This window comes from Acanthochromis polyacanthus, chromosome 2, assembly GCF_021347895.1.
Source record: "Acanthochromis polyacanthus isolate Apoly-LR-REF ecotype Palm Island chromosome 2, KAUST_Apoly_ChrSc, whole genome shotgun sequence".
Classification (NCBI taxonomy): Eukaryota; Metazoa; Chordata; class Actinopteri; family Pomacentridae; genus Acanthochromis; species Acanthochromis polyacanthus.
The window spans coordinates 1,490,978-1,518,695 of NC_067114.1; the positions used below are offsets into that span (position 1 = coordinate 1,490,978).

General features: G+C 38.9%; 1 protein-coding gene across 2 annotated transcripts in view; it reads right to left on the minus strand.

Moving 5' to 3' along the window:
- The window catches only part of LOC110956562 (zinc finger protein 609), a 116,097-nt gene that overhangs the window by 60,021 nt on the left and 28,358 nt on the right, over nt 1–27,718 (minus strand). For both annotated transcript variants that reach the window (XM_022202147.2, XM_022202146.2), the window contains exon 2: nt 16,359–17,245. In XM_022202147.2, the coding sequence (XP_022057839.1) occupies nt 16,359–17,117 (759 nt within the window). In that variant the 5' untranslated portion in view covers nt 17,118–17,245. The remainder of the gene's footprint in view (nt 1–16,358; nt 17,246–27,718) is intronic.

Consider the following 27,718-nt stretch of genomic DNA (forward strand, 5'->3'; position numbering starts at 1 on the left):
AAAGACTCTATCCATTCATAACGCTGTTACCCTCCCCCTCAGCACCGCTCTACCTCCCCCACCTTACCCCTCACATGCCCTCTCACCACAGCACAGCCTTTTCTATTTGTCTGCATGGAGCGGGGGGGGGTGTCCAACATGAGGCCCGTGGTCCAAAAGTGGTCCTCCAGAGGGTCCAATCCGGCCCTCAAAGTGTAAAAATTACAGAGAAGACATTAACTGCAGATTGTAAATTAGTAAAACTGTAAATTTAAAATCATTTCTAGACCATGACAAGTTGTTTGGATCAGAAAGTAAAATACTAGATTGTTCTGTTGTTGTTTTATGTCTCATTTTTGTAATTTTTGTCTTTATTTTGTTGTTTTTATGTCGGACTTTGATCACTTTGTTTCTGTTTTTTGTCGTTTTGTGTTTCCTTTTTGTCTCAGTTGTGTTTTTTGTCTTATTTTTGTCATTTTGTGTTTTGCTTTATTCATTGTTTTGTGTATTGTTTTTGTTGTTTTGTTTCTCGTTTCATTTTTTTGTCTCGCTTGTGTCCTTTATTTTGTTGCTTTGTAACTTTTGTCTGTTGCTTCATGTTGTTTTGTTGTCATTTTGTTTTTTCACTTTTGTAATATTTTGTCGTTTGTCTCATGCTTCTGTCGCTTTGTTTCTTGTTTCTTGTCGTTTTGTGTTTCCTTTTGTCTTGGTTGTGTTTTTTGTCTTATTTTTGTCATTTTGTGTTCTGCTTTATTCGCTGTTTTGTGCTTTTGTGTCATTTGTCCATTTCTTGTCGCTTTGTAAACTTTGTCTCTTTTTGTTTTGTTTCATGTCTTTTCTCTCATATTTTGTGTCTCGTTTTTGTCACTGTGCATCTCATGTTTGTAACACTTTGTCTTGTTTTTGTTGTTTTATGTCTTATTTTTGTCATTTTGTGTTTTGCTTTATTCGCCGTTTTGTGCTTCGTTTGTCCATTTCTTGTCGCTTTGTAAACTTTTTGTCTAATTTTTTGTCTCTTTTTGTTTGGTTTCATGTCATTTCTCTCATATTTTGTGTCTCGTTTTTGTCACTGTGCGTCTGATGTTTATAACATTTTGTCTTGTTTTTGTTGTTTTATGTCTTTTGTTGTCATTTTGACAGAATTCCTTAAATGTGAACGTTTTCAGAATGAACTTTTTTGCACTAAAACAAATAAAAACTTTGGAGTTGTGGTTATTTGTCGGTTATTTTGCTGTGACTTTACTCCACCGAATGTGGAACCTGAATAGAATGAGTTGAACACCTCTGGTCTGGAGCACACTGGGTCTGAATCGGTTCACGGTTTATTATTAGACAGAGCTCCAACCACACACCGGCCACAGCTTTAAATAGAAGAAACGCATCGAGGCCTTCAGCCGGAGCAGTTCTGATATCTTCTCCTCCTTCCTCTGCTTGTTTTTTACGTCTTATTTCGGTTTCCTCTCTCTCCTCGTCTTTTCTACATCGAGAGACGAAACGAGGCACGCTGTAAATCTGCAGGCTGACAATGGAAGACAGCTGCTCTGGCTGCATAAGTCTTTCATGAGCTGAATTAGTTGTACAAGCCGGAGCTCCCTTCCCCCATCATCCTCCCCCATCAGGCCTCCCCCAGCCCATCCTCACCTCCTGGAAGGCTTAGGAGAGGAAAAACACAAAGCATGACAGCGGCTTTGTTTGACAGATATGTGATTGCTTTCTGCACAAGTAGCCCGGCATGTTTTGTCTCCCCGCAGCAAACCTTCACACCAACAGTTCAGGAAGTATTTAAGGTGGTATTTCTCTGTGCGACGGCAGAATATTAGTGATATTAGGTCGTTTCTGTGTAAAAGACGAGGTTAAATCGAGCCTCTGGAATGACACGGATGTTAAAAGGAACTAAAAGGTTTCACAGGGAGCACAAATTAGATTAATTATGTATTAACTTGCAAGAAAAAGAAAGAGTTGTACATAACATTTAAACCAGGGGTGTCCAACATGAGGCCCGTGGTCCAAAAGTGGTCCTCCAGAGGGTCCAATCCGGCCCTCAGAGTGGAAAAATTACAGAGAAGACATTAACTGCAGATTGTAAATTAGTAAAACTATAAATTTAAAATCATTTCTAGACCATGACAAGTTGTTTGGATCAGAAAGTAAAATACTAGATTGGTCGTTTGTCGTTTTGTGTAATATTTTGTCTTGTTTTATAGACTTTTGTCGTTTTGATCATAAATTAAAATCCTCTGTGGTTGAATATGAGCCCTGAACTAAATGAATAAAATGGCTTCATTAAAAATTACTTTTCATAGATCAGAATGTATAAAAACTTTCCACTCATCAGCGCACTTATGAGGAAAAAACGTTCCATTTTACAAAACGCTCCGCTTTAAGATCAGGACTATGAAACCAAATGAAAGCTAAACCCCTGACAGCGGGAGTCAGAGGGTTGAATAAGTGAGATATTCTAATAAAATGAGCAGCCATATGGCATTTACAGTCCCAGCGTGACATCTCCAAGCTGATCCGCACCTTGATTAGCTTTGGAATAAAGTCAGACACGATTTATAAAAGCTCAAAACCTCCTGATAAAATCCATTTCTAGTTGGATCATTTTCTACCATAGAGACGGAATACGTGACCCCAGATCAGTGTGACAATAAACTAGCATGTGAGAACAAAACCCTAAAAAGGAAAACTGCCTCTGAGTGAGCATTGAGCTGACAGAAATCTGAAAACCATCAAAAGGCTGAGGAGAAGCCAGAGAGTCTGATCCATAAACCACTAAGAACAGTCGCACTCATTCCAACCACAACTCCTCTAAACTCTTCATTATTCCAGATCGCGGTAAAAGCCAGCTCACTTTTTATGCTTGATATCAAACGCGACAACAAATCCCAAAAGCCTCCAGGAAGCGGACAGACGGGACACAAATCAAGCTAAACATTCACTGAGGTCAAGGTGACGGCAGGCGGTGTTTATGGCTGGGAAGACCTGCTTCCAGGATTAAAGATTTCCAAACTAAAAGCCTCTGGAACAGGATTTCCTGAGCAACAAGACCATAAACTCTGTGGGCCGCCGCATTCTTCTTCTAGTTCAATCTGTGAATGTGTGGTTTGGTGTGGGCTGAGCAATCTGCTGGAACAATTCTGTCTGATAGTTTTCTAGGATTCAGGCGGTGAGTCGTCTATACGGGAACCTAAAGCACAGAAATACTGCTTTAAACCTGATGTAGGCACGAGTGGTAGACAATTATATTAATATGATAAAATAAAACCTTTTATACAGTCTAATAAAAGTTCATAAAACACATTATATGTACATTTTTATGCATTTCTTTCTGAAGTCCATGGGATATATCTGCATACATTTTCATTAAAAGCAAAAAAAATAACTCATGTTTTCATGTTCATTATGATCAAGTCTTCACAAATTCTGTAACTATTTAGTATAGAAACAGTCACTTAATAATTATTTTGTTTCTGTTTTGGTCATTTTCAGTTCGTTCTGTGGTCATTTTGCATTTTTTTGTAGTCATTTTGTGTCTTTATGTGATAATTATCTGTCTCACCGAGTCATTTGGTGTTTTTCTGTGGTCACTTTGTGGTCATGTTGGGTCTTTTTGTGGTTGTTTTGTGTGTCTTTGTGTTAATTTTGTTTCTTTTTGGTCATTTCCAGTCTGTTTGTGGTCATTTTAGGTGTTTTGTGGTCATTTTGCAACTTTCTGTAGTGTTTTGTGTGTTTCTTGTCATTTTGTATCTTTATATGATAATCGTGTGTCTCATTGAGTCATTTTGTGTCTTTTTCAGTCATTTTGTATCTCTCTCTGGTCACTATCAGTCTGTTTGTGGTCGTTTTTTATGATAATTTTGCGTCTCAATTAGTCATTTTGTGTTTTTTTTCTGTCATCATTTGCTATTTTATAGCACAAAATAACAAATTGTATCTGTGTCTTACAAATCACTTTCCACTAAGTTCCCCGTTCCAAAAACTCCTCTCCAGGAAGTGTGTTAATTCCAGATCACATGACCTGCTCCACATGATGTCATTTCCTCCTGAAGAAAAGACTGGAAGACTCCAAGGCTTTCTGACTTATTTCATATAAAGTAGTCAACAGGTTTATCATGATATCTTTAGAAATAACTTTACATTTCAATTTCACTCAATTGTATATATAATATGTAGAAGAATCTTTCTCTAAAATTCCTTGTGGTGTTTGGTTATAGGCGGCCATGTTGGTTTTAGGCCTGAAAACAGCAAAAATGTCGACTATGATACAAAAAGTCCCAACCGTTCCATTTTCAAGGACAAACAAGAACAAATTGGAAGTTAAAAACAGTAAAAAAATGCAGAAATTTGGCAGAATTCTGGGCTTGTATGAAGCCAACTAATCTTGGAAGCTGTGAGGAAGTTTCATGGCAGCTCGAGCCGGAGACTGGAAATATTTCAACTTATTTCTGTCTGAGCATCGATCTGCTATTAGCTGCTGCTGGTTGTGTTAATCTAATCAGCCTCCATTCTTGTACATGGAGAGAAAACTGTAAAATACAAACAGTATGGTGATGAATGTAGATTAGTTTTAAATTAGTTTGACTTGTAGACGAGTTTGAGGTTAAAATGTCAAGTAACCCGTCTGAAGCACTTTATCACTGGAAGTAGGTGACATTTGTAAATCTCCGTGTTTAATCTTTTCCATTCTGATTTACACCGACTGTACGAGCCGTTTTCTTTTTTACTGGCATGCCAGCGAGGGATTGGACACGGTAAACCTTGAAGATGAGCAGTATGCTTGGTATGCTTCATTGTCTGCTGCAGAAAAAGCCCCGGACACGGACGTTCACGCTGAATAACCAACGTTAATACTATCACAATGATATTTTGTACATTCACACCAACACCTGCTGGCTAATTAAAGAGTAAACAGTCAACGTATCCGTGACTTTGATGCTCCATGTCGTCTGGGGTTTTGCCTACGAGCTCACAGCGTTTCATATTATTGTGAAAGTGGCAGCTAATAGCAGACGGGGAAAACAATTAGTGTCAGATGTTTTCTTCCTGTAGTAGTGCGGGACTCCCTGAGGGTGAATGCTTCAAACAGGAGAGGCAACAAACCAGGAATCACAGCAACGACGAAGCAGAGCAGCAGGTAATTCACTGAACCCTGGTAACCTTCCTGTGGATTCAAATGCTGTTCAGACCAGCAGATTAAAAACTAACTGCAGTAATCATTATGTTGGATGTAAACTTTTATCTTTTTAAGCGTTACTGCCAAACCTCTCCAAAGCAGGGGTGTCCAACATGAGGACCGTGGGCCAAAAGTGGTCCTCCAGAGGGTCCAATCCGGCCCTCAAAGTGTAAAAATAACAAAGACATTAATTTAAGATTGTAAATGAATAAAATTATAAATTTTTAAATAATTTCTAGACCATGACAAGTTGTTTTGGTCATAGAGTAAAAAACTAAATTGTTCTTTTTTTAATATGTGCCTCATTTTTGTTCTTTTTTTGTAATATTTTTTCTGACATTTGTCATGTGTTTGTCATTTTGTGTTTCATTTTTTTCTCGCTTGTGTTTTTTGTTTATTTTTGTCATTGTTTTGAGCATCGTATTTGTTGTGTTTCTGGTGGGGTTTTTTGTCGTTTTGTTTCTCGCTGTTGTCATTTCTGTAATTTTTTGTCTCATTTTTGTCATTGGTCCATTTTTTTTGTCGCTTTGTAACTTGTCTAATTTTTTGTCTCTTTTTTCTTTTGTTTTGTGTCATTTGTCTAATTCTTTTGTCGTTTTGGGTCTCGTTCTGGTAATGCTTTGTCTTATTTTGTTGTTTTGATATCAGTAAAACTTCTAAACTTATCTTTAAGAACACTTTTTAAAAACATTTCTTTGTTCAAAAATTTCCCAAAAATGTTGAAAATGTGGACACCGGAAGTTTGACTGTGAAAATAGATATTTTTCTCCACATTTCTAAACTCTAAAATGCTTCAATCTGACCTGTATTACAACACGAGGGCTAAATGTGTTGTTTAATCTTATCTACACAGAATTTGTGTTTTACTCTAACAGGAACAGGTAATCTACCGGCGTGGCTTTGTTGTACCGAGCTCCTTGTTGTAAAATAAGTCACAGTCTCTGTTGTGTTGTGCGGCCTTTAAAATCCTGGCACTGCTTAAAAGGACAGAGCTGGAACACAACAGCAACAGTCAAAGAGAGAGAACTCCAGCGAGCTCTCATGAGATCCTCCTCTCCCCGAGCTGGACATCAGCACAGCGCTCTTTCATTCCCTTTCTCTCCCCGCTTTTCAAAGTAACGCTGCCGACGTAATTTTCCGTGAGAGCTCCTCCATTTATCAAGGCCAGCGGCACGTCGAGGAAGCCGACGAACGCCTCACTCCTCTGGATTTGTATAATGAGAGGTGGGAGAGTGAGACGCACTCAGAGGTGGTTAGCGCTCGTACGAAGGAAGTAGAGATGATTTATTCAGGATCTGAGAGCCGGTGCTTTGGGGAGCTTTAACTTAGGACACAGACAACGAAGCCACGCTATCACACTGATTAATGCCTGGATTACACTGCGCTGGTTCTCACACAGTAATGAGGGGAACACATTCACACATTCGCTTCTCATCAGCAACCGTCTTCTCAGATATTGCGTTGCTGCACTATTTTCAATAAATATACAATAATATGTAGTACAACTTTCCTTATGTCCTCATATAATAGAACGAACTACAGAAATGAGACACAAAACCACAAAAACGAGACAGAAAATGACAGAAACTAAACAGAAAATGACAAATTGACTAAAACAAGACAGAAAACGACAAATTCAAGATGTAGAACAACAAAAACCGGACACAAAACGACAAAAACGGGACACAAAACAACATAAATCAGACACAAAACGACAGAAATGAGACAGAAAATGACAGAAAGGAGACACACGTATTTATATTTTTTGCTGCATTTCTTTCAATAAATAAAAAATAATATACATAGTACAGGTGTGCACACTTTGCTTATGAGCTGAAGGTGTAACATCCCATAAACAGGGGAGTCTGATCCTCCGATCCTGACATTAGGAAACAGAAATCCAGACGGAGAACACAGCATCCACATAGCTGCCAAATTTAGTTCATTTTCTTACATCAGCGTGAGAAAATTCACCACAGAGACGCCACAGTATGAGTTTAAAGAGCCAGAGAAATACAAGATCTGATGCTAGTTAACTCTAACCAGTCATTTTTGACCTGTTAGAGCACAACATAAGTCCATCATACCAAGCACTGTGTCATTAATGCGAGTCACTACTTTAGCATAGTGGTCAGAGATGGAACTGCAAGTTGTGACGTTTATCGCACATTAACAGGACTGCCAGTTAGGATGAAGGCTGGGAAAGTGTAGTCAGTAAATAACGGTCTCCATAGAGGAGGTCCTCGGTTTACGACGTCCTCGACTTACAGCATTTCACCGTTACGTCAGAACTGGATCAGTGGAACTAGTTGGTGAGCGGAGTGGATGAATACTGTATGTAGAGTCGTCACGCGGCGCTAGAAGACGTCTTTGTTTACATTCGCCGCCACATTGGATTATGCTACATTCGCGAACTTAATTATAGCTCCCAGCGTCAGTCAGACTCTTCTAACGCTTGGAAGAAAAGGAAAGCCGTCTCCATGGAAGTGAAACTGGATGTAATAAAATGCTGGGAAACACAGATGAACATCGGCTGGTTGCTTGGATTAAGTTGCACGACTGTCTCGACGATCATCGGTGATAAAAAGCCGATACTTGAACATGCAAGGCCTTTGTTTACATTTCTGTCGGTATTTTCCTACCACACTGTGTTTCAGTGTGAGCTAATGACTGTTTGTGGTGACTGTAGCTGTACTAATCTGGAAACTGATCGATATCGTGATGCATGAAACGGTTTTGTTGACATTCTGACCGGAATTCTGACTTGCGTCACTCTGATGTAAGTCGAGGACCTCCTGTATTTATCAGCACTGGAGGGTTTTAGCCACAGTATTTACACACGTGGACAAAATTGTTGGTACCCCTCAGTTAAAGAAGGAAAAACCCACAATTCTATTATAGAATTTGTCATCAATTTTCCTCTTGCGGCCACGTCCAGGGAGGTTGGCTACTGTCCCGTGGGTCTTGAACTTCTGAATAATATGAGCCACTGTTGTCACAGGAACTTCAAGCTGTTTAGAGATGGTCTTATAGCCTTTACCTTTAAGATGTTTGTCTATAATTTTTGTTCGGATGTCCTGGGACAATTCTCTCCTTCGCTTTCTGTTGTCCATGTTCAGTGTGGTACACACCTTTTCACCAAACAGCAGGGTGACTACTTGTCTCCCTTTAAATAGGCAGACTGACTGATTATGAGTTTGGAAACACCTGTGATGTCAATTAAATGACACACCTGAGTTAATCATGTCACTCTGGTCAAATAGTTTTCAATCTTTTATAGAGGTACCATCATTTTTGTCCAGGCCTGTTTCATTAGTTTGTTTTTTAAAATAATTATGTTAATCAACAATTCAAAAGTAATGGCTGTTTTTGATTATTTAATTTTCAATAAATTTTTATTTATTGTTACTTTTGTGAGTTTCAAGTGATTTCAGTGAGAATTGTGGGTTTTTCCTTCTTTAACTGAGGGGTACCAACAATTTTGTCCACGTGTGTATATTAGTTCGGTGAAGTTCTGCTATTTATAGCATACACAGTAGGGCTGCAGCTAACGAAGCCTCGAGCAATCCTCTGGCCCGATACGTCATCAAAAGTGGAAGTGAGCGCGCAATGCAACAGAAATCAGCGTCCGACCGGAGCGCGGAACACGGACGGACATCGGCGCTGCATCGTGCATACATAATATATGCACGATGCAGCGCCGATGTCCGTCCGCGCTCCGGTCGGACGCTGATTTCTGTTGCATTGCGCGCTCACTTCCACTTTTGATGACGTATCGTGCTCAGAGGATTGCTCGAGGCTTCGTTAGCTGCAGCCCTAATACACAGTATACAGTAGTGTCTCGCCATGTTATTCCATTAGTTTGGGTAATCTCCATAACTAATAAGCTTTAACATGTATTATAGTTGCGTAAAGTTTTTTAAATGATTATTTGTTGTAGGCTTGTTAATTATTCAGGTAAAATCACACCTTGACCCTCGTGTCATCCTGTGGGTCAAAATTAACCCAGTTTAAAGTTTGAAAACGTGGGGAAAAAAAACGTTTCCACAGTGAAACACAGCTGGGCTTTAACTGGAAGCAGTCATAAATATGAGGCAGGTCTGTCCGACACAACGTTCCACTAGTTCTCCTCCTCGTTCTCTCTGGTCTAACGCCGTAAACTCACCGTCTAATTATCTCTATCGGCTAACATCACATGTTCTGTCACACGTGTTGAGCCATTTCTTTGTATCACCACCACATTTCCATGGACGTCCTCAAAGCAGCAGTGGAGGATATTTTGGCAGCCCGTCATTCTGCCTGTCAAAATATGCTTCTGGATCTCCTCTCACTTTGCCCAGAGAGCTCAGATCAGTCTTCGCTTTGGCTGAGGGTGTGAGCAATTCAGGCGATAAAAATGATGATTTTTGTAGAAAAGGAAATCAAAGTCTGTCTTATTTCGTCTTTTTTTTTTTAATTTACTGTTGCTCTGCAATAAAGACAAATCACATCTTGTGCAGCTAATTGAATATTTAACTAACTATAACTAAAAAATATCTGCAGCTCCAGTGGGATCCAGTTAGTGGACTACATGCAGCATATTCTCTATTTTTTTGAGGTTTCAGTTGCAGAAGCTCGCTCCAAAAACATCACACTGTGGTTTTTAAATGTATGTAAGCAGCGATCATAAACCTCAGTGGTGTCAGCACCAGGTTTGGATCCACTCTGGCTATAACTGCACTTCACTTTGCTTTTTCCCCTTTCATTATGTCATGAAATGTTGGTTTCTGCATGTCGAGGGAGGCATGACCAACGGGCTTAGACACAACAAATGACAGATCATGTTTGTGTCATTTATAAATACACTGCATATACACACCTTGTTTGGAGGTTTTTGAGGTCAATGTATTTTTCTATTCATTGCTAACCTAAAAACTGCTCTTCAAGCTAACATGGATGCGGTGCGATCACATCCGTCATGTTTTCAAGGATTCATTTCACCAGCTCGCTGTTTGAAAGCGGTTCTGACCTCGCTCCTTTTATTCAGCGCTTCTCCCTCTAAAGCCTTTTCGTTCTAAATACGTTATGATGACAAAGACTTTCCTGAAATTTCCAAGGAGGCTGTGCGGCTGGCGAAAACCAGACAGAAAGTGACACACAAAACGACAAACGAGACGGAAAACGACAAAAAATGAGACATAAAACGAGACACAAAACAACAAAAGCAAGACGTAAAATGACAAAAACAAGACAAAACAAAAATGAGACAAAACAACAAAAACAAGACACAAAACGACAGAAACGAGACACAAAACGAGATACAAATGAGACAAAACGAGACACAAAACGACAAACTTAAGATGAAAAATGACAAAATGAGACATCAAACAACAAAAACTAAACAAAAAATGACAGAAACAAAACAGAAAATGACAAAAATGAGACACAAAATGACAAACGCAAGACGTAAAATGACAAGACACAAAACAGAAATTAGACACAAAACAACAAAAACGAGAGACAAAATGACAAACTCAAGATGTAAAATGACAAAAATAGACACAAAACAACAAAATGAGACACCAAACGACAAAAACTAGACAGAAAGTGACACAAACAAATCGACGAACGAGACGGAAAACGACAAAAAACGAGACATAAAACGAGACACAAAACAACAAATGCAAGACGTAAAATGACAAAAACAAGACAAAACAAAAATTAGACAAAACAACAAAAACAAGACACAAAACGACAGAAACGAGACACAAAACGAGACACAAATGAGACGAAACGAGACACAAAACGACAAACTTAAGATGTAAAATGACAAAATGAGACACCAAACAACAAAAACTAGACAAAAAATGACAGAAACAAAACAGAAAATGACAAAAATGAGACACAAAATGACAAACGCAAGACGTAAAATGACAAGACACAAAACAGAAATTCGACACAAAACAACAAAAACGAGAGACAAAATGACAAACTGAAGATGTAAAATGACAAAAATAGACAAAACAACAAAATGAGACACCAAACGACAAAAACTAGACAGAAAATGACAAACAAAACAGAAAATGACAAAAATGAGACAAAATGACAAATGCAAGACGTAAAATGACAAAACGTGAGAAACGAGGTAAATGTATTTTTCTACACCTCCATTACCTATCATTGCTAACCTAAAAACTGCTCTTCAAGCTAACATGGATGCGGTGCGATCACATCCTTTCTGTGGCCGTCATGTTTTCAAGGATTCATTTCACCAGCTCGCTGTTTGAAAGCGGTTCTGACCTCGCTCCTTTTATTCAGCGCTTCTCCCTCTAAAGCCTTTTCGTTCTAAATACGTTATGATGACAAAGACTTTCCTGAAATTTCCGAGCAGGCTGTGCGGCTGGCGAAAACCAGACAGAAAGTGACACACAAAACGACAAACGAGACGGAAAACGACAAAAAATGAGACATAAAACGAGACACAAAACAACAAAAGCAAGACGTAAAATGACAAAAACAAGACAAAACAAAAATTAGACAAAACAACAAAAACGACACAAAACGACAGAAACGAGACACAAAACGAGACACAAATGAGACAAAACGAGACACAAAACGACAAACTTAAGATGTAAAATGACAAAATGAGACACCAAACAACAAAAACTAAACAAAAAAATGACAGAAACAAAACGGAAAATGACAAAAATGAGACACAAAATGACAAACGCAAGACGTAAAATGACAAGACACAAAACAGAAATTAGACACAAAACAACAAAAACGAGAGACAAAATGACAAACTCAAGATGTAAAATGACAAAAATAGACACAAAACAACAAAATGAGACACCAAACGACAAAAACTAGACAGAAAGTGACACAAACAAAACGACGAACGAGACGGAAAACGACAAAAAACGAGACATAAAACGAGACACAAAACAACAAATGCAAGACGTAAAATGACAAAAACAAGACAAAACAAAAATTAGACAAAACAACAAAAACAAGACACAAAACGACAGAAACGAGACACAAAACGAGACACAAATGAGACGAAACGAGACACAAAACGACAAACTTAAGATGTAAAATGACAAAATGAGACACCAAACAACAAAAACTAGACAAAAAATGACAGAAACAAAACAGAAAATGACAAAAATGAGACACAAAATGACAAACGCAAGGCAAAACAGACAGACACAAAACAACAAAAACGAGACAAAATGACAAACTCAAGATGTAAAATGACAAAAATAGACACAAAACAACAAAATGAGACACCAAATGACAAAAACTAGACAGAAAGCGACAAACAAAACGACGAACGAGACGGAAAACGACAAAAAACAAGACATAAAACGAGACACAAAACAACAAATGCAAGACGTAAAGTGACAAAAACAAGACACAAAACAAAAATTAGACAAAACAACAAAAACAAGACAAAACGACAGAAACGAGACAAAACGAGACACAAAATGAGACACAAATGAGACAAAATGAGACACAAAACAACAAAAACTAAACAAAAAAATGACAGAAACAAAACAGAAAATGACAAAAATGAGACACAAAATGACAAACGCAAGACGTAAAATGACAAAAGACACAAAACAGAAATTAGACACAAAACAACAAAAACGAGAGACAAAATGACAAACTCAAGATGTAAAATGACAAAAATAGACACAAAACAACAAAATGACACACCAAACGACAAAAACTAGACAGAAAGTGACAAACAAAACGACGAACGAGACGGAAAACGACAAAAAACAAGACATAAAACGAGACACAAAACAACAAATGCAAGACATAAAATGACAAAACAAGACACAAAACAAAAATTAGACAAAACAACAAAAACAAGACACAAAACGACAGAAACGAGAAACAAAACGAGACACAAATGAGACAAAACGAGACACAAAATGACAAACTTAAGATGTAAAATGACAAAATGAGACACCAAACAACAAAAACTAGACAAAAAATGACAGAAACAAAACAGAAAATGACAAAAATGAGACACAAAATGACAAACGCAAGACGTAAAATGACAAGACACAAAACAGAAATTAGACACAAAACAACAAAAACGAGAGACAAAATGACAAACTGAAGATGTAAAATGACAAAAATAGACAAAACAACAAAATGAGACACCAAACGACAAAAACTAGACAGAAAATGACAAACAAAACAGAAAATGACAAAAATGAGACAAAATGACAAATGCAAGACGTAAAATGACAAAACGTGAGAAACGAGGTAAATGTATTTTTCTACACCTCCATTACCTATCATTGCTAACCTAAAAACTGCTCTTCAAGCTAACATGGATGCGGTGCGATCACATCCTTTCTGTGGCCGTCATGTTTTCAAGGATTCATTTCACCAGCTCGCTGTTTGAAAGCGGTTCTGACCTCGCTCCTTTTATTCAGCGCTTCTCCCTCTAAAGCCTTTTCGTTCTTAATACGTTAGGATGACAAAGACTTTCCTGAAATTTCCGAGCAGGCTGTGCGGCTGGCGTTCCTGACTGGGTGTCCTGGATTTAAGGAATCAAACAGGCTTCCTCGCAGCCCTTCCCCCATGCCACTTCCAGAGCAGCAGGAAAAACGAGGAAGGCGTGCTCTGCAGCAGCTCCATCCCCCACAGCTCCACCAGGCATCGCCGGGGCTTTGGGATTAAGAATGGAACACGATGACAGACAAAAACAGTCCTCAGCACCTCCCTGCTCTGCCGTCTTTTACAGAGCAGGAGCATGAAAAGGCTGCACACAATAGACACAGCGACAGATCTGCTCTGAGCCAACAAGATAAGTGAAGAGCTACACCATCTGTAGATCGTTCTGGTGCGACAATGTCAGCACAGAAATTATGTGGAGGAAAAAAAAACGTGGAACACGATTTGACATTTACTTAACTTCACAGGCATAATGTGATGTACACAGCTGACAGTGTCTATTACAGGGGTGTCCAACATGAGGCCCGTGGGCCAAAAGTGGTCCTCCAGAGGGTCCAATCCGGCCCTCAAAGTGGAAAAATTACAGAGAAGACATTAACTGCAGATTGTAAATTAGTAAAACTATAAATTTAAAATCATTTCTAGACCATGACAAGTTGTTTGGATCAGAATGTAAAATGCTAGGTTGTTCTTTTTGTCTCGTTTTTGTCTATTTTTTTTGTCTGACTTTTGTCATTGTGTCTCATTTTTTTGTCGTTTTGTGGTTCCTTTTTGTCTCACTTGTATTTTTTGTCTGTTTTTGTCATTTTGTTCCTTTTTTTGTCATTTTTTGTTGACACTGAGGCAAAATATTGTTGAAATTGAACTCATTTGTCTCCATAAATTTCAGGTTGTTCATGATGTTTTGTAAAAAGATAATTCCTTAAATGTGAACATTTGTGCACTAAAACAATTACAGGGGTGTCCAACATGAGGCCCGTGGTCCAAAAGTGGTCCTCCAGAGGGTCCAATCCGGTCCTCAAAGTGGAAAAATTACAGAGAAGACATTAACTGCAGATTGTAAATTAGTAAAACTATAAATTTAAAATCATTTCTAGACCATGACAAGTTGCGTGGATCAGAAAGTAAAATACTAGATTGTTCTTTTGTCGTTTTGTGTCTCATTTTTGTAATATTTTGTCTTTATTTTGTTGATTTTTGTCTTCTTTTGTCGCTTTGTTTTGCTTTATTTTTTGTCTCATTTTAATAATTTGTTTATTTTTTTATCGCTTTGTAACTTTTTGTCTCGTTTTTTCGTGTCGTTTTTCTCATTTTGTGTCTCATTTGTCATTTTGTGTCTCATTTTTTTCGTAATTTTGTGTCTCGTTTGTCATTTTGTCTCATTTTTTTTCGTAATTTTGTGTCTCATTTTTTTTCGTCATTTTATGTCTCATTTTGTCATTTTGTGTCTCAATTATGTAATATTTTGTCTTTATTTTGTTGGTTTTTGTCTTTTGTCGTTTCTCACCTTTTTGTCGCTTTGTTTTGCTTTATTTTTTGTCTCATTTTAGTCATTTGTTTATTTTTTATCGCTTTGCAACTTTTTTGTCTCTTTTTTGTTTTTTGTGTGTAATATTTTGTCTCATGCTTTTATATGTATATACTTCTCTCTGGTTCAGCTCAAGATGACTAAACGTTGTGTTTCTTTGTAGTCACTCTGATCTGGAAGCTGTAATGTGGAAATGATAAACTGAGGCTGAATGTTGAACCTGGACTGGAATGAGCTTGACATTTTTGGTCTAATATATTCCAGCCTGACTCATGTGAAGTACAGAAACACACTCTGGTTAACTGCAGCTGATGTTGGTTGGTAAGAATGTCATTTGAACCGCATAAGAAATTTTTAAAATACAATTATGGCTCCTTTTTAACGGATGTAGCCTCTGCTGTCACGAAGGGAGAAGAAGGGCGGCACTGTGTGGGTCGTTTCCTGTAGCCGGTCTCAGCGTCGTATTTGTCCGGGGTCCCCTTATTCATGTGTGGTAATAAAAGAGAAAACAGCAGTCGGTCTTTTTATGCATCACATGACAGACGGCTTCAGGGAACGCAGAGCATCTCCAGGCCGGCTTGGAGCAGCAACAGGCGATCACAAGCACGACTCCAGACGCCTACAGTGTTCGGTTTATTGGAGTAATTCATGCCATGATCATTAAACTGATGAAAGACAGATTTGTTTCTGAAATAGAAAGCGATAGGTGACTACTCTTGTTGCTGACATGATTTAACAGCTCTGCTTGTTCGGAAGGAGCTTAGGACACAGTTTAACAAACACTAGATGGTTTTCCTGCTCGTTAGCATACAGAACAATGTTTGCAGGCGGGTAGGTTTGTTCTAAGAGATTGGTGAACAAATTAACTTGCTTTTTGATAAAATATTGAATGAATTTAAAGCTGCAAACTGTTTTAATCAACATAGATGGTCGTTTCTCACTGGAGAATAGCGTTGCTTTTTAACCAACAAAAAAGTCAGGAAAAGATGGTAAAAAACACCAAAAGATGGTTTTTACCATCTTTTCCTGACTTAGTTGTAGGTTAAAAAGCAACACTATTCTCATGCTTTAATTGACTTTTGCAGGGGTGTCCAACATGAGGCCCGAGGGCCAAAAGTGGTCCAGCAGAGGATCCAATCCGGCCCTCAAAGTGTAAAAACCTGTAACACAGCATCACACAAACCAACACAACAGCAAAAAGAGTGGAAACTAAAAACGTACCTTCTCGTTCTTGACCTTCTTTAACGTCTTGCATTCAGTGCTACCATTCTCCACGTCCTCGGGTTCAGCTTTCGCCGTCAGTGCTGGTACTATCCCAACAGGTTCAAGTGCAATATTCCCCATTTGATTGGCTTCAGCCAAGTCTGTTGATTGTGTGTTCTCAAAGGACGCGTTACGACTATTCCCCAGAGCGACTTGGGCCTGAGACACGACATCCTTCTCTGCGACACCTATCGCCACCACCGGGGCTCCGTCTGTTTTGTCCTTCTTACTTTTCCCACTCGCCCCTTCCTTCTCCTTTTTCCCACTGAGAACACCTCTGGAGGCTTTGCCCCCTTTCTCCATGTTCTTCCCAGAGGTGGAATTGTTGCCGGCAGCCGCTGCGCTCGCTGCCGTGCCCGTCGGCTCGCCTTGAGTCCGTCCTGTGGTTTCTTTTTTGCCCCCATCTCCAGCTGAAGCTTTGCTACTATTGTCTTTAGAGTTCTTGCTGCGCTTGTATTTGGATTTGCTCTCCTTGCCTTGAGAGCCAGACACTGGACTAACGAACCGGATGTTGTCGGGCAACGCTGCCACTGCACTGGGTGGTGCCGCCATGCCGTCCTTGGTGCCAGACATCTCAAGTTTGTCCTTCTCTAAGTCAGCGTCAAGGTCAATAATCAGATTTCCAACACCGATATCCCACTCATCCCCGCTGTCATAAGTGTCCACCGCATTAGAGTCCACACCTTTCCCGCCTGCAGTGCCACCACTTAGGGACATTTTAGTGCCAACGGCCCAGGATTGCCTCAGTGAGGTCCGACACCCTCTTACTCGGCTGGGACTCGGGGACTAGGGTTAGAGAATCCTCACGGTCTACTCGTTCCTGTCCCATTTAACCACATTTTGTCCTAGAAAGGAATGAGAAAAGAAGACATGTTAATCTCCTAAGTCAGTGGTACATCTCCTCCATCACACAGCGCAGCATTTCACTGGATACACCACAAAAAGAAACGTTTGATCACGATCCAGTAACTCTCTGATGATCACTGTGCAAACCACTATGGTAATACCCACTGGTGTGACAGCTCCGCTCTGAAACCCTCTCTTCATAATCACTTCCCACAGTCGCCATGGCAACCGTGGGAAATGTAGCCTAAATCCTGCTTTGACAGCCAAGGTGGCCCCACTGTTCTGAATGATTGGCTCTCCTTTCACCAGGAAACGCTGATAGTGTCACCGCTGATAAATACGAGTAGCCGGCCTCGACACTCCTGAACACTCCTAAACACTCCCCCGCATGGTTTACGGAGCCGCGGCTTTTCAACTCAACAGCACATCGGTAATCCTGACAAAAATATCGAATGAATTTAAAGCTGCAAATTATTTTAATCCACATAGATGGTTCCTCACATTACAATAGAGTTGCTTTTTAACCGACAAATAGATAAATATTTGTCGGTTAAAAAGCAACGCTATTCTAATGTTTTAATCAGCTGCTGCAGGGGTGTCCAACATGAGGCCCGTGGTCCAAAAGTGGTCCTCCAGAGGGTCCAATCCGGCCCTCAAAGTGGAAAAATTACAGAGAAGACGTTAACTGCAGATTGTAAATTGGTAAAACTATAAATTTAAAATCATTTCTAGACCATGACAAGTTGTTTGCATCAGAAAGTAAAATGCTAGATTGTTCTTTTTGTCTCGTTTTTGTCTATTTTTTGCCTGACTTTTGTCATTGTGTCTCATTTTTTTGTCGTTTTGTGGGTCCTTTTTGTCTCGCTTGTATTTTTTGTCTGTTTTTTTTTATCATTTTGTTCCTTTTTTGTAATTTTTTGTTGACACTGAGGCAAAATATTGTTGAATTTGAACTTAGTTGTCTTCAAAAATGTCAGGTTGTTCATGATGCTTTGTAAAAACATAATTCCTTAAATGTGAACATTTTTGCACTCAAACAAAGGAACCATTAGTTGTGGTTATTTATCGGTCATTATGCTGTGGTTTTACTGGTCCGGTCCACTGGAGGTCAAACCGGGCTGAATTTGGCCCTGGAGTACGAGGAGTTCGACACCTCTGGCTAAAACCCATCATGAATGAACCGGCGTACGTCTCCTGAGAACACCAGCTGGTTGTGTTTGCTCACAAACCACGGCCCAGAGGTCATCATGTTTCATATCTTTCAGCAAATAAAGACAACACTCCTGCTGACGTCGCAGCTGGATCTAATTCTGGGCAAACACTGAAGATCCTTTTGTATTTTAAATGTAAATCTGTACATCTTTCTGCATAAAAACACAACAGTGACCGATGAGAACGAGCTGCAGGAAAATGTGAACATCAACTTTCTGTTTGAGTCGTGGGAGGACGGCTGTGAAAAGAGGTCGCTTTAACATCTTTAAAGTGTTTCATTTGCTCTCTGCTACACTGAAATCATGCAGTGGAATACTTTACTGTAAAGCACTGAATCCTTGTGAATCCCTCCTGCTATTTAAATACAACGTGCAGCAGCGTTAGCTCCATTAGTGCTCTTTAGTGCTCGTCTCAGCTTATTGTGCTCCGTATATTAGCAGCCACACAGCGTTAAACAGCTTCCTGCACTTACACCAGTTCATTTTCTTATATGCCGCTGCTGCTAACAGCATGGAAGGTGGAGGATGTAATTTTAATCCAACACATCTTCTGTCATCTTCACTGATGATCTCCTGATGGTCCACAGTCAGAGCATTCAGCATGAAATAAACACTGTTTGTATACAGCCTTGGAGACCGACCCACACAACGCTATTCCAGTGTGAGGAATGAGAAACTTGGCTCGCTATCTACAGCAGGGGTGTCCAACATGAGGCCCGTGGTCCAAAAGTGGTCCTCCAGAGGGTCCAATCCGGCCCTCAAAGTGGAAAAATTCCAGAGAAGACATTAACTGCAGATTGTAAATTAGTAAAACTATAAATTTAAAATCATTTCTAGACCATGACAAGTTGTTTGGATCAGAAAGTAAAATGCTAGATTGTTCTTTTGTCTCATTTTTGTAATATTTTGTTTTGTTTGTCTGACTTTTTGCCGTTTTGTCTTGTTTGACTTGTTTGTTGCATTCTTGTCATTTTGTGTATCATTTGTCTCCTTTCTTCTTGTCCTGTTTCTCGCTTTTGTCATTTTTGGCTCATTTTTGTCACTGGTCCATTTTGTTGTTGCTTTGTAACTTTGTCATATTTGTGGTGGATTTTTTGTTTTGTTTCGTGTCGTTTGTTTCATTTTTGTCATTTTGTGTCTCGTTTTTGTAATACTTTGTCTTTTTTTCTTTGTTTTTGTTCAATTTTAGTCGTTTTGTGTTTCCTTTTTGTCTCGCTTGTGTTTTTTCTTATTTTTGTCATTTTGTGTTTCACTGTATTCATTGTTTTGTCTATCATTTGCGTCATTTGTCCAGTTTTTGTCGCTTTGTAACTTTTTTGTCTAATTTTTTGTCATTTGTTACTCATTTTCATCGTATTGCATCTCATTTTTGTAATATTTTGTCTCGTTTTTGTCTGACTTTTGTCACATTGATCATGCAGTAAAATCCTCCATGGTTCAGGTCCAGGTGACTAAATGTTGTGTTCCTTTGTAGACACTCTGATCTGGAAGTTGTAATGTGGAAATGATAAACTGAGGATGAATGTGGATGAAACTGAACTTATTTTCTTGAGAAATTTCAGGTTGTTGGTGATGTTTTGTGGAAAGATAATTCCTTAAATGTGAACATTTTCAGAACGTAGTTTTTGGCACTAACATGAAAAATGTGGCGTTGTGGTTATTTATAGGTTATCATGCTGTGGTTTTACTGGTTCGTCCTGAATGTGGAACCTGAACTAAGATGAATTTGACACCCTTGGTCTCAATAAACTAAAATACCAGCGAAACATGATCAAATCTTGCATCACAACCTCTCAGTAATCCTATCTGTTGGAATAAAAAGGCATAAAGTGCACATTATAGATATGTAAATTCTCAAATAAAGCACTTGCAACCCCTCTGAAGCTGTAAATAAACCGGCATGAGAAGCCGGCCAGCGGTGAATCCGAGGATAAACCAGCGCCAGGAGATTTCTGAGAGTCCCCTTAGAACTCCCTACATGTAAGCAAATAATTAACACTTACATCTGCAGCTCTCATCTCCCCACGATAGAAAGAATGTGAAGGATAAGCAAGCCTGAGCACAAAGACTTTGGAGAGGCGGCGAGGGCGATGAGATCAATACTGCTCCAAACAGGCACGAATTCTGGTGATTCTCTTTGTGCTGCAGAGACTCGACTAACAAAACACAGCCAGAGAATACAGAGCGGAGCCCTCCAGAGATCCTTTTAACAAAATTGTCTGTGGAAATTCTTATTTTTGGATTAGCAGTCGCAGCGCGTTTCTGTGTGGTTCATGCTCTGCAGCTGAAGTAATGAATCTCACATTTTTCTGGTGGATATCTGCAGATTCCCGCATCAGTATTCACACATCATAATGCAGTTTGTTTAGTTCCAACTGGATCTCTGATTGGAAACCACAGGCAAAAACAAAAGGAATGTAGCCGAAATTAAACGAGTGAACGTCCCACACACTTTTCTTCAGACAGATAATCACATAAACAAACTGAATTTCAATAAAATCATTTGTAATTTGTCGGAAAAATGTTAAAATATTCAGCTTCTACTTGTTGTATTTTCAGCCGTATACGTTCACAGATTGGCAGAGATGTTAAACTCTGATAGTATAACAGATTCACTTCAAATCCTCAGACTTTTAGCTGTGTGTAAATATGCTTCATCCTGATGGGCTTATCTCGTCAAATCCTACAGCTTCCCCGGTAACAACGGCAGCATCCAGAGACAGAACGGAGATATCGGTGCGTTTCCTGCATCATTAGCAGCACAATTAAATTAATCTTTCTATAACGGAAAAGCTTACAGAAATGGTTTTTACACCAATTTATCCAGCAGACTCAGTTTCATCTTCCTCAGGAAATAAAAACAACTTCTAACTCAGAAGAGTCAAACTGATTCTAGTTCAGATTCCACATTCACTAAAGTATAATAACCGATAAATAACCACAACTCCTAACGGCTCCTTTGTTTTAGAGCAAAGATGTTCACATTCAAGGAATTATCTTTCTATAAAACACCATGAACAACCTGAGAGTTCTGAAGAAAAATAAATTCAGTTTCATCAACATTCATCCTCAGTTTGTCATTTCCACATTACAACTTCCAGATCACAGAGTGTCTACAAAGGAACACAACATTTAGTCATCTGGAACTGAACCACAGAGGGTTTTACTGCATGATCGATATGACAAAAGTCAGACAAAAACAAGACAAAATGTTCCAAAAATGAGACGCAATATGACAAAAACGACACAAAAACAACAAAAGCGAGAAATAAAATTACAAAGAAACAAAAAATGGACAAATGACAAAAACGAGACAAAGAAATGTGACAAAAAAATGACAAAAGCGAGAAATAAAACGACTAGAAAATAAATGACACAAACAATGCTTAAAACAATGAATAAAGCAAAACACAAAGTGACAAAAAATAAGACAAAAAAGAAGCAAGACAAAAAGTAAACGCAAAACGACAAATCAGACAAAAAAAAGACAAAAAAGACAAAATATTACAAAAACTAAACGCAAAACGAAAAGTCAGATAAAAAAACAACTAAAAAAAGACAAAATATTGCAAAAATGACACACAACGACAAAAGAACAAAGAACAATCTAGTATTTTATTTTCTGATCCAAACAACTTGTCATGGTCTAGAAATGATTTTAAATTGATAGTTTTACTAATTTACAATCTGCAGTTAATGTCTTCTCTGGAATTTTTCCACTTTGAGGGCCGGATTGGACCCTCTGGAGGACCACTTTTGGACCACGGGCCTCATGTTGGACAGCCCTGATCTACTCCTGACAGTTTATTGTTTTATCCAGTTTTATCATCTACCGTCTCTCAGCTCTCAGAAGAGTCCAGAGCTGCAGCTGGTTTACAGAAGTTACAGCAGATAAAGACCTAAAACCATCATCTGGTCGCTGCTTGGTCCTCACAGATGGCTCCCAGAGGACCAACAGGGGGACAGGTTTGGAGGGCGGGGACATGCAGCTGTCCCTGTGTGACTGGGTAAACAGTTGCGGGTCTAATTTGTCCAACACCTCCACAAAGAGAGCTTGTAACTCTATCTGCATTTGACCCACTGTACTGCCCTGAGCTGGAAACCCTTTCAAAGAGCTCCGCTGAGGAAATGTCCCAGCGAGTGTCCCATGGAGAGAAAGGCATGCAGGCTGAGCAACTCCCAGAGAGCTTGTCCTTTTCTTTTTCCCTTTCTCACAGATCCAGTTTCATTCAGCTATCAGAGGCCACGAAGGGCGATTCTGCCTTCAAAGTGCAGAAAAATACACGAGAGATCCAGATTTCTGGTTGGTTTAGTTCAGAAGACAACTAAATCAGGGAGCTTACACTATTTACAGTAGGTGGTCCAACATGAGGCCCGTGGTCCAAAAGTGGTCCTCCAGAGGGTCCAATCCGGTCCTCAGAGTGGAAAAATTACAGAGAAGACATTAACTGCAGATTGTAAATTAGTAAAACTATAAATTTATAATAATTTCTAGACCATGACAAGTTGTTTGGATCAGAAAGTAAAATACTGGATTGTTCATTTTTTTTTGTCTCGTTGTTGTAATATTTTGTCATGTTTTTTTGTCTGACTTTTCTCATTAGTCTCATGCTTTTGTCATTTTGTGTTTTGCTGTATTCGTTGTTTCGTTTGATATTTGTGTCGTTTTTCTCGGTTTTGTCGTTTTGTCTCATTTTTGTCGTTTGTCCATTTTGTTGTCGCTTTGTAACTTTTTGTCTCATTTTTGTCATTTTACATTTTGCTTTCTTCGTGGTTTTTTGTGGACTGTTTTGTCGTTTGTGTGATTTTTTCATGTCTTGCTTGTATTGTCAGTTTTTTTCCGTCCTTTTGTTTCTTGCTTTTGTCATTTTTTTTGTTTAATTTTTGTCCTTTGTCCATTTTATTGTGACTTTGGAACTTTTTGTCAAAGTTTTTTTCTCTTTTTTAGTTCCGTTTTGTGTCTTTTGTCTCATTTTTTGTCATTTTGTTTCTCGTGTTTTTGTCTTCAAATTGAACTAATTTTTCTGAATAAATTTCAGGTTGTTCATGATGTTTTTAAAAAGATAATTCCTTAAATGTGAACATGTTTGCACTAAAACAAAGGAAGCATCAGGAGTTGTGGTTATTTTTAGGTTATCATGCTGTGGCTTTACTGGAGGTCAAACTGGACTGAATGAGAACCTGAACTAAGATGAGTTTGACTCTCCTGATCTATGCAGACAATAAAAACTGAAACTCGGGGCTCATTTTCCATTTTTACTTATTTTCTAAATGTGACACACTGAGGTGTAGATCCAAAGAAGGTGGAAAATAACACACATGATGGGAAATACGACAAGTCAACCCACTCTTGAGGGCATTTCTCTAAAAACACATGAAGTTCATTAAACAGACGTGTTTTCTTCCACAGCTTGTGATGGATAACAGACGGTTCAATCAGAACGCAGAGCACCTACGGTAATTACCGTTTGAGCTGCACAGACAGAAAAATAACTTCTCTGTAAGATATTCCCTCAGATTAGGCGTGTGTGGACATGAAGGTTTCCCAGCTGGGTTTATCTTGGCCTCTGTGTGTGTGTGTTATTATCACAACGATAACTGAGATCTCCAGAACATTTCTAAGCACTGCTTTGGTAGCGATAGATAAACACATACCAGCAGCCACGAGGCGCAGCCGGTTGTTTGTTGTGGTCTCTGGGATAATTAAAATTGCAAAGCTTACACTATGCTATAATAGTTTTATTCTTTATTGAGGTACAGTCATAATGATTATCACCTCATCTCTGCTCCCAGGGCTCCACATCTGATTAAGGCCTGAAAGATGCTTCTCCAAAGGTAAACAGAGCCGAAGAGATGCAGGAAAAGTCGAGTTTAGCTCCTCCACAATGTCAAAGACAAGCCAAGAGGCGACCCAGTGCATGAAACCAGCACAGACTGGTTTAACAGGGATATCCAGGAGCATTGGTGCTGGGCCAACACCTCACACACACCTCAAACAACAACACAACAAACCATTATACCAGGAGTGTCAAAGTCATTCGAGTTCAGGTTCTACCTTCAGGGCCAGACCAGTAAAACCACAGCATGATAACCTACAAATAACCACAACCCCTAGTGGTTCCTTTGTTTTAGAGCAAAAAAGTTCAGTCTGAAAATGTTCACATTGAAGGAATTATCTTTCTACAAAACATTATGAACAAACTGAAATTAAGTTTCATCAACATTCATCCTCAGTTTATCATTTCCTCATTACAACTTCCAGATCACAGAGTGTCTACAAAGGAACACAACATTTAGTCACCTGGAACGGAACCACAGAGGATTTTACTGGAGGATCAACATGATAAAAGTCAGACAAAAAAGCAACAAAAACAAGACAAAGTATGACAAAAACGAGACAAAACGACAAAAAAACAAAACAAAAAGACAAAGAATTAGATAAAAATAATATCAAAAGGGAGAAACGAAATGACTAAAAAAGTAAACACACAAAACAACAAATAAAGCGAAACAAAAATGACAAAAAAATAAGACAAAATGCACGAGAGACAAAAAGGAAACACAAAACAACAAAAAACATGAGACAAACGACAAACATCTGACAAAAATAAAGACAAAAAAAACACAAAAATGAGATGCAATATGACAAAAATGAGACAAAACCACAAAAAAATTCACAAAAATGAAACAAAAAATTGCAAAAGGGAGAAATAAAACAATGAATAAAGCAAAACACAAAATGACAAAAATAAGACAAAAAAATGTGAGGCAAAAAAGGAAAAAAAATGACAAAACTGAAATAAAACAATATAAACATGAGACAAATGACAATAATCTCACAAAAACAACAAAATCAAGACAAAATTTTTACAAAAAATAAGACGAAACAACAATCTGGTATTTTACTTCATGATCCAAACAACTTGTCATTTTCTAGAAATGATTTTAAATTTATAGTTTAACTAATTTACAATCTACAGTTAATGTCTTCTCTGTAATTTTTACACTTTGAGGGCCGGATTGGACCCTCTGGAGGACCACTTTTGGCCCACGGGCCTCATGTTGGACACCCCTGAATGATACCAATTCCATCCTTTCATTGTCTTATGAACGGTGGAAGTTGTTGACATTTGTTTTGTCACACAGCTAACCTGTTTGAAGTGTATTTTTCCATGACTTGTCACTTATTATTTACTGTGTGTAGTTTTGTATTTTTGTTTGTGTCGTTCCAGGTACATCCTCAGTGTTCATCTTCTTCTACTGACCTTAAGCAGCTGTTTTGGAACCAGATCTTTGTGCACTCACCAAATTAAAACACTTACAGGTGAGTCCTCTGAATACAAATCACTCTGACACAATGCGATGAGCAGTTAGCAGATTAAAAAACAACCGTGACAATAAAAAAAAACCAACACTACAACCTTGAAATAAAATGTGCCAAGTCCAGCATCTTTGTCTGCAGGTCGTTCAAAGCAGGGCCCCCATCTGGAGGGCCCCACAGTAACCGCCATGTAATTGGATTGTGTGCTTGAGCTGATTATAGAACAGAAATGGAGCCGACCAATCAGGTGATGGGAATCAGGGCGTGGGTCAGCCAGCATCTCTATCATGAAATATGTCCACCAGCAGAAGCCCTGTCCTCAGCAGAGACAGGAGGACGATGGTACGACGGAGATTCAATTTATACACTCATTTAAACTCTTTATACTAGGGGTGTCCAACATGAGGCCCGTGGGCCAAAAGTGGTCCTCCAGAGGGTCCAATCCGGCCCTCAAAGTGGAAAAATGACTTTAACTTTTTGTCATTCTGTTTTGTGTTATTAGTTTTGTGTATCATTTGTCTCCTTTTTAGTCTTTTGTTTCTTGCTTTCGTCGCATTTGTCTCGTTTGCGTTGTCCATTTTTTGTCGCTCTGTAACTTTTTTGTCTTTTTTTGTATTGTGTCTTGTTTTCATCATATTGCGTCTCATTTTTGGCATATTTTGTCTTGTGTTGTTGGTTTTTTGTCTGACTTCTGTCTCATGTTGCCGTTTTGTTTCCTTTTTGTCTCGTTTGTGTTCTCGTCATTTTGTTTCTCTTTTTTGTCTCATTTTTGTCGTTTGTCCATTTTTTGTCGCTTTGTAACGTTTGTCAATTTTTTGTTTTGTTTCATGTCATTTGTCTCATTTTAGTTGTTTTGTCTGTTTTTTTTGTCATTTTGTGTCTCGTTTTTGTAATATTTTGTGCGGTTTTTGTTCTTTTCTCATTTTGATCATGCAGTAAAATCCTCTGTGGTTCAGTTCCAGGTGACTAAATGTTGTGTTCCTTTGTAGACACTCTGTGATCTGGAAGTTGTAATGTGGAAATGATAAACTGAGGATGAATGCTGATGAAACTGAACTTATTTTCTTGAGAAATTTCAGGTTGTTCATGATGTTTTGTAGAAAGATAATTCCTTAAATGTGAACATTTTTGCACTAAAACAAATTAAAAACGTGGAGTTGTGGTTATTTCTAGGTTATTATGCTGTGATTTTACTGGTCCGGCCCTGAATGTGGAACCTGGACTAAAATGACTGACACTGCTGCTTTATTGCAAAAAAAAAAAAAAGAAGCTCCTTCTGCAGCTTTCTAAGTTTCTTGGAGGACTCAAACCAACAGCTCCAACAGAGCAGTGTGAAATGTGCAGGTCGTGGCTGATTAGGTCTTAATAACGGAGCTGTGGAGTGATGCAGCAGAAGATGAAGCTCTGACACAACGCTGCCTCCAGCTGCTATCATCCTCCATCCTAGTTTTGCAGTGAATAGCGTCAGATGAAGGAACAGAACCTTCAGCGGCTCACATCGCTGTCACATGGTCGCTGAGTCCACACTAAGGTGGACCAATCAGACAGCGCTGTTTACAGGATAAAACCACCAGCACCTGAAGGGTTTTCACCTCATTTGATTTGATGGTAGTTCAGAAAGGGTTAAACCGGGCTGACAGTGTTTCCTGTTGCTGTATTAAATAAATACATCTATTACATGAGCGACTGTGCTGACATTCAGAACGGTTGTTCACAGAAAAGGCTACAGGCATCAGGAAGCTGTCCTCTTGACATTACTCCCTCTCAGCACCTCACCCTGTCAGAGCAGGAATATTACTGTTTACAGAATGCAACGGCAGCACTTCCAGATTTATGAACGCTGCAGTGAGGCTCTGAAAAGCTGCTGCTGGTGTGAAAAACAAGGTAGACTAAAGGGCAGAACACACAGGAACAGATACAGGTTCAAATTAGAGAGCTGG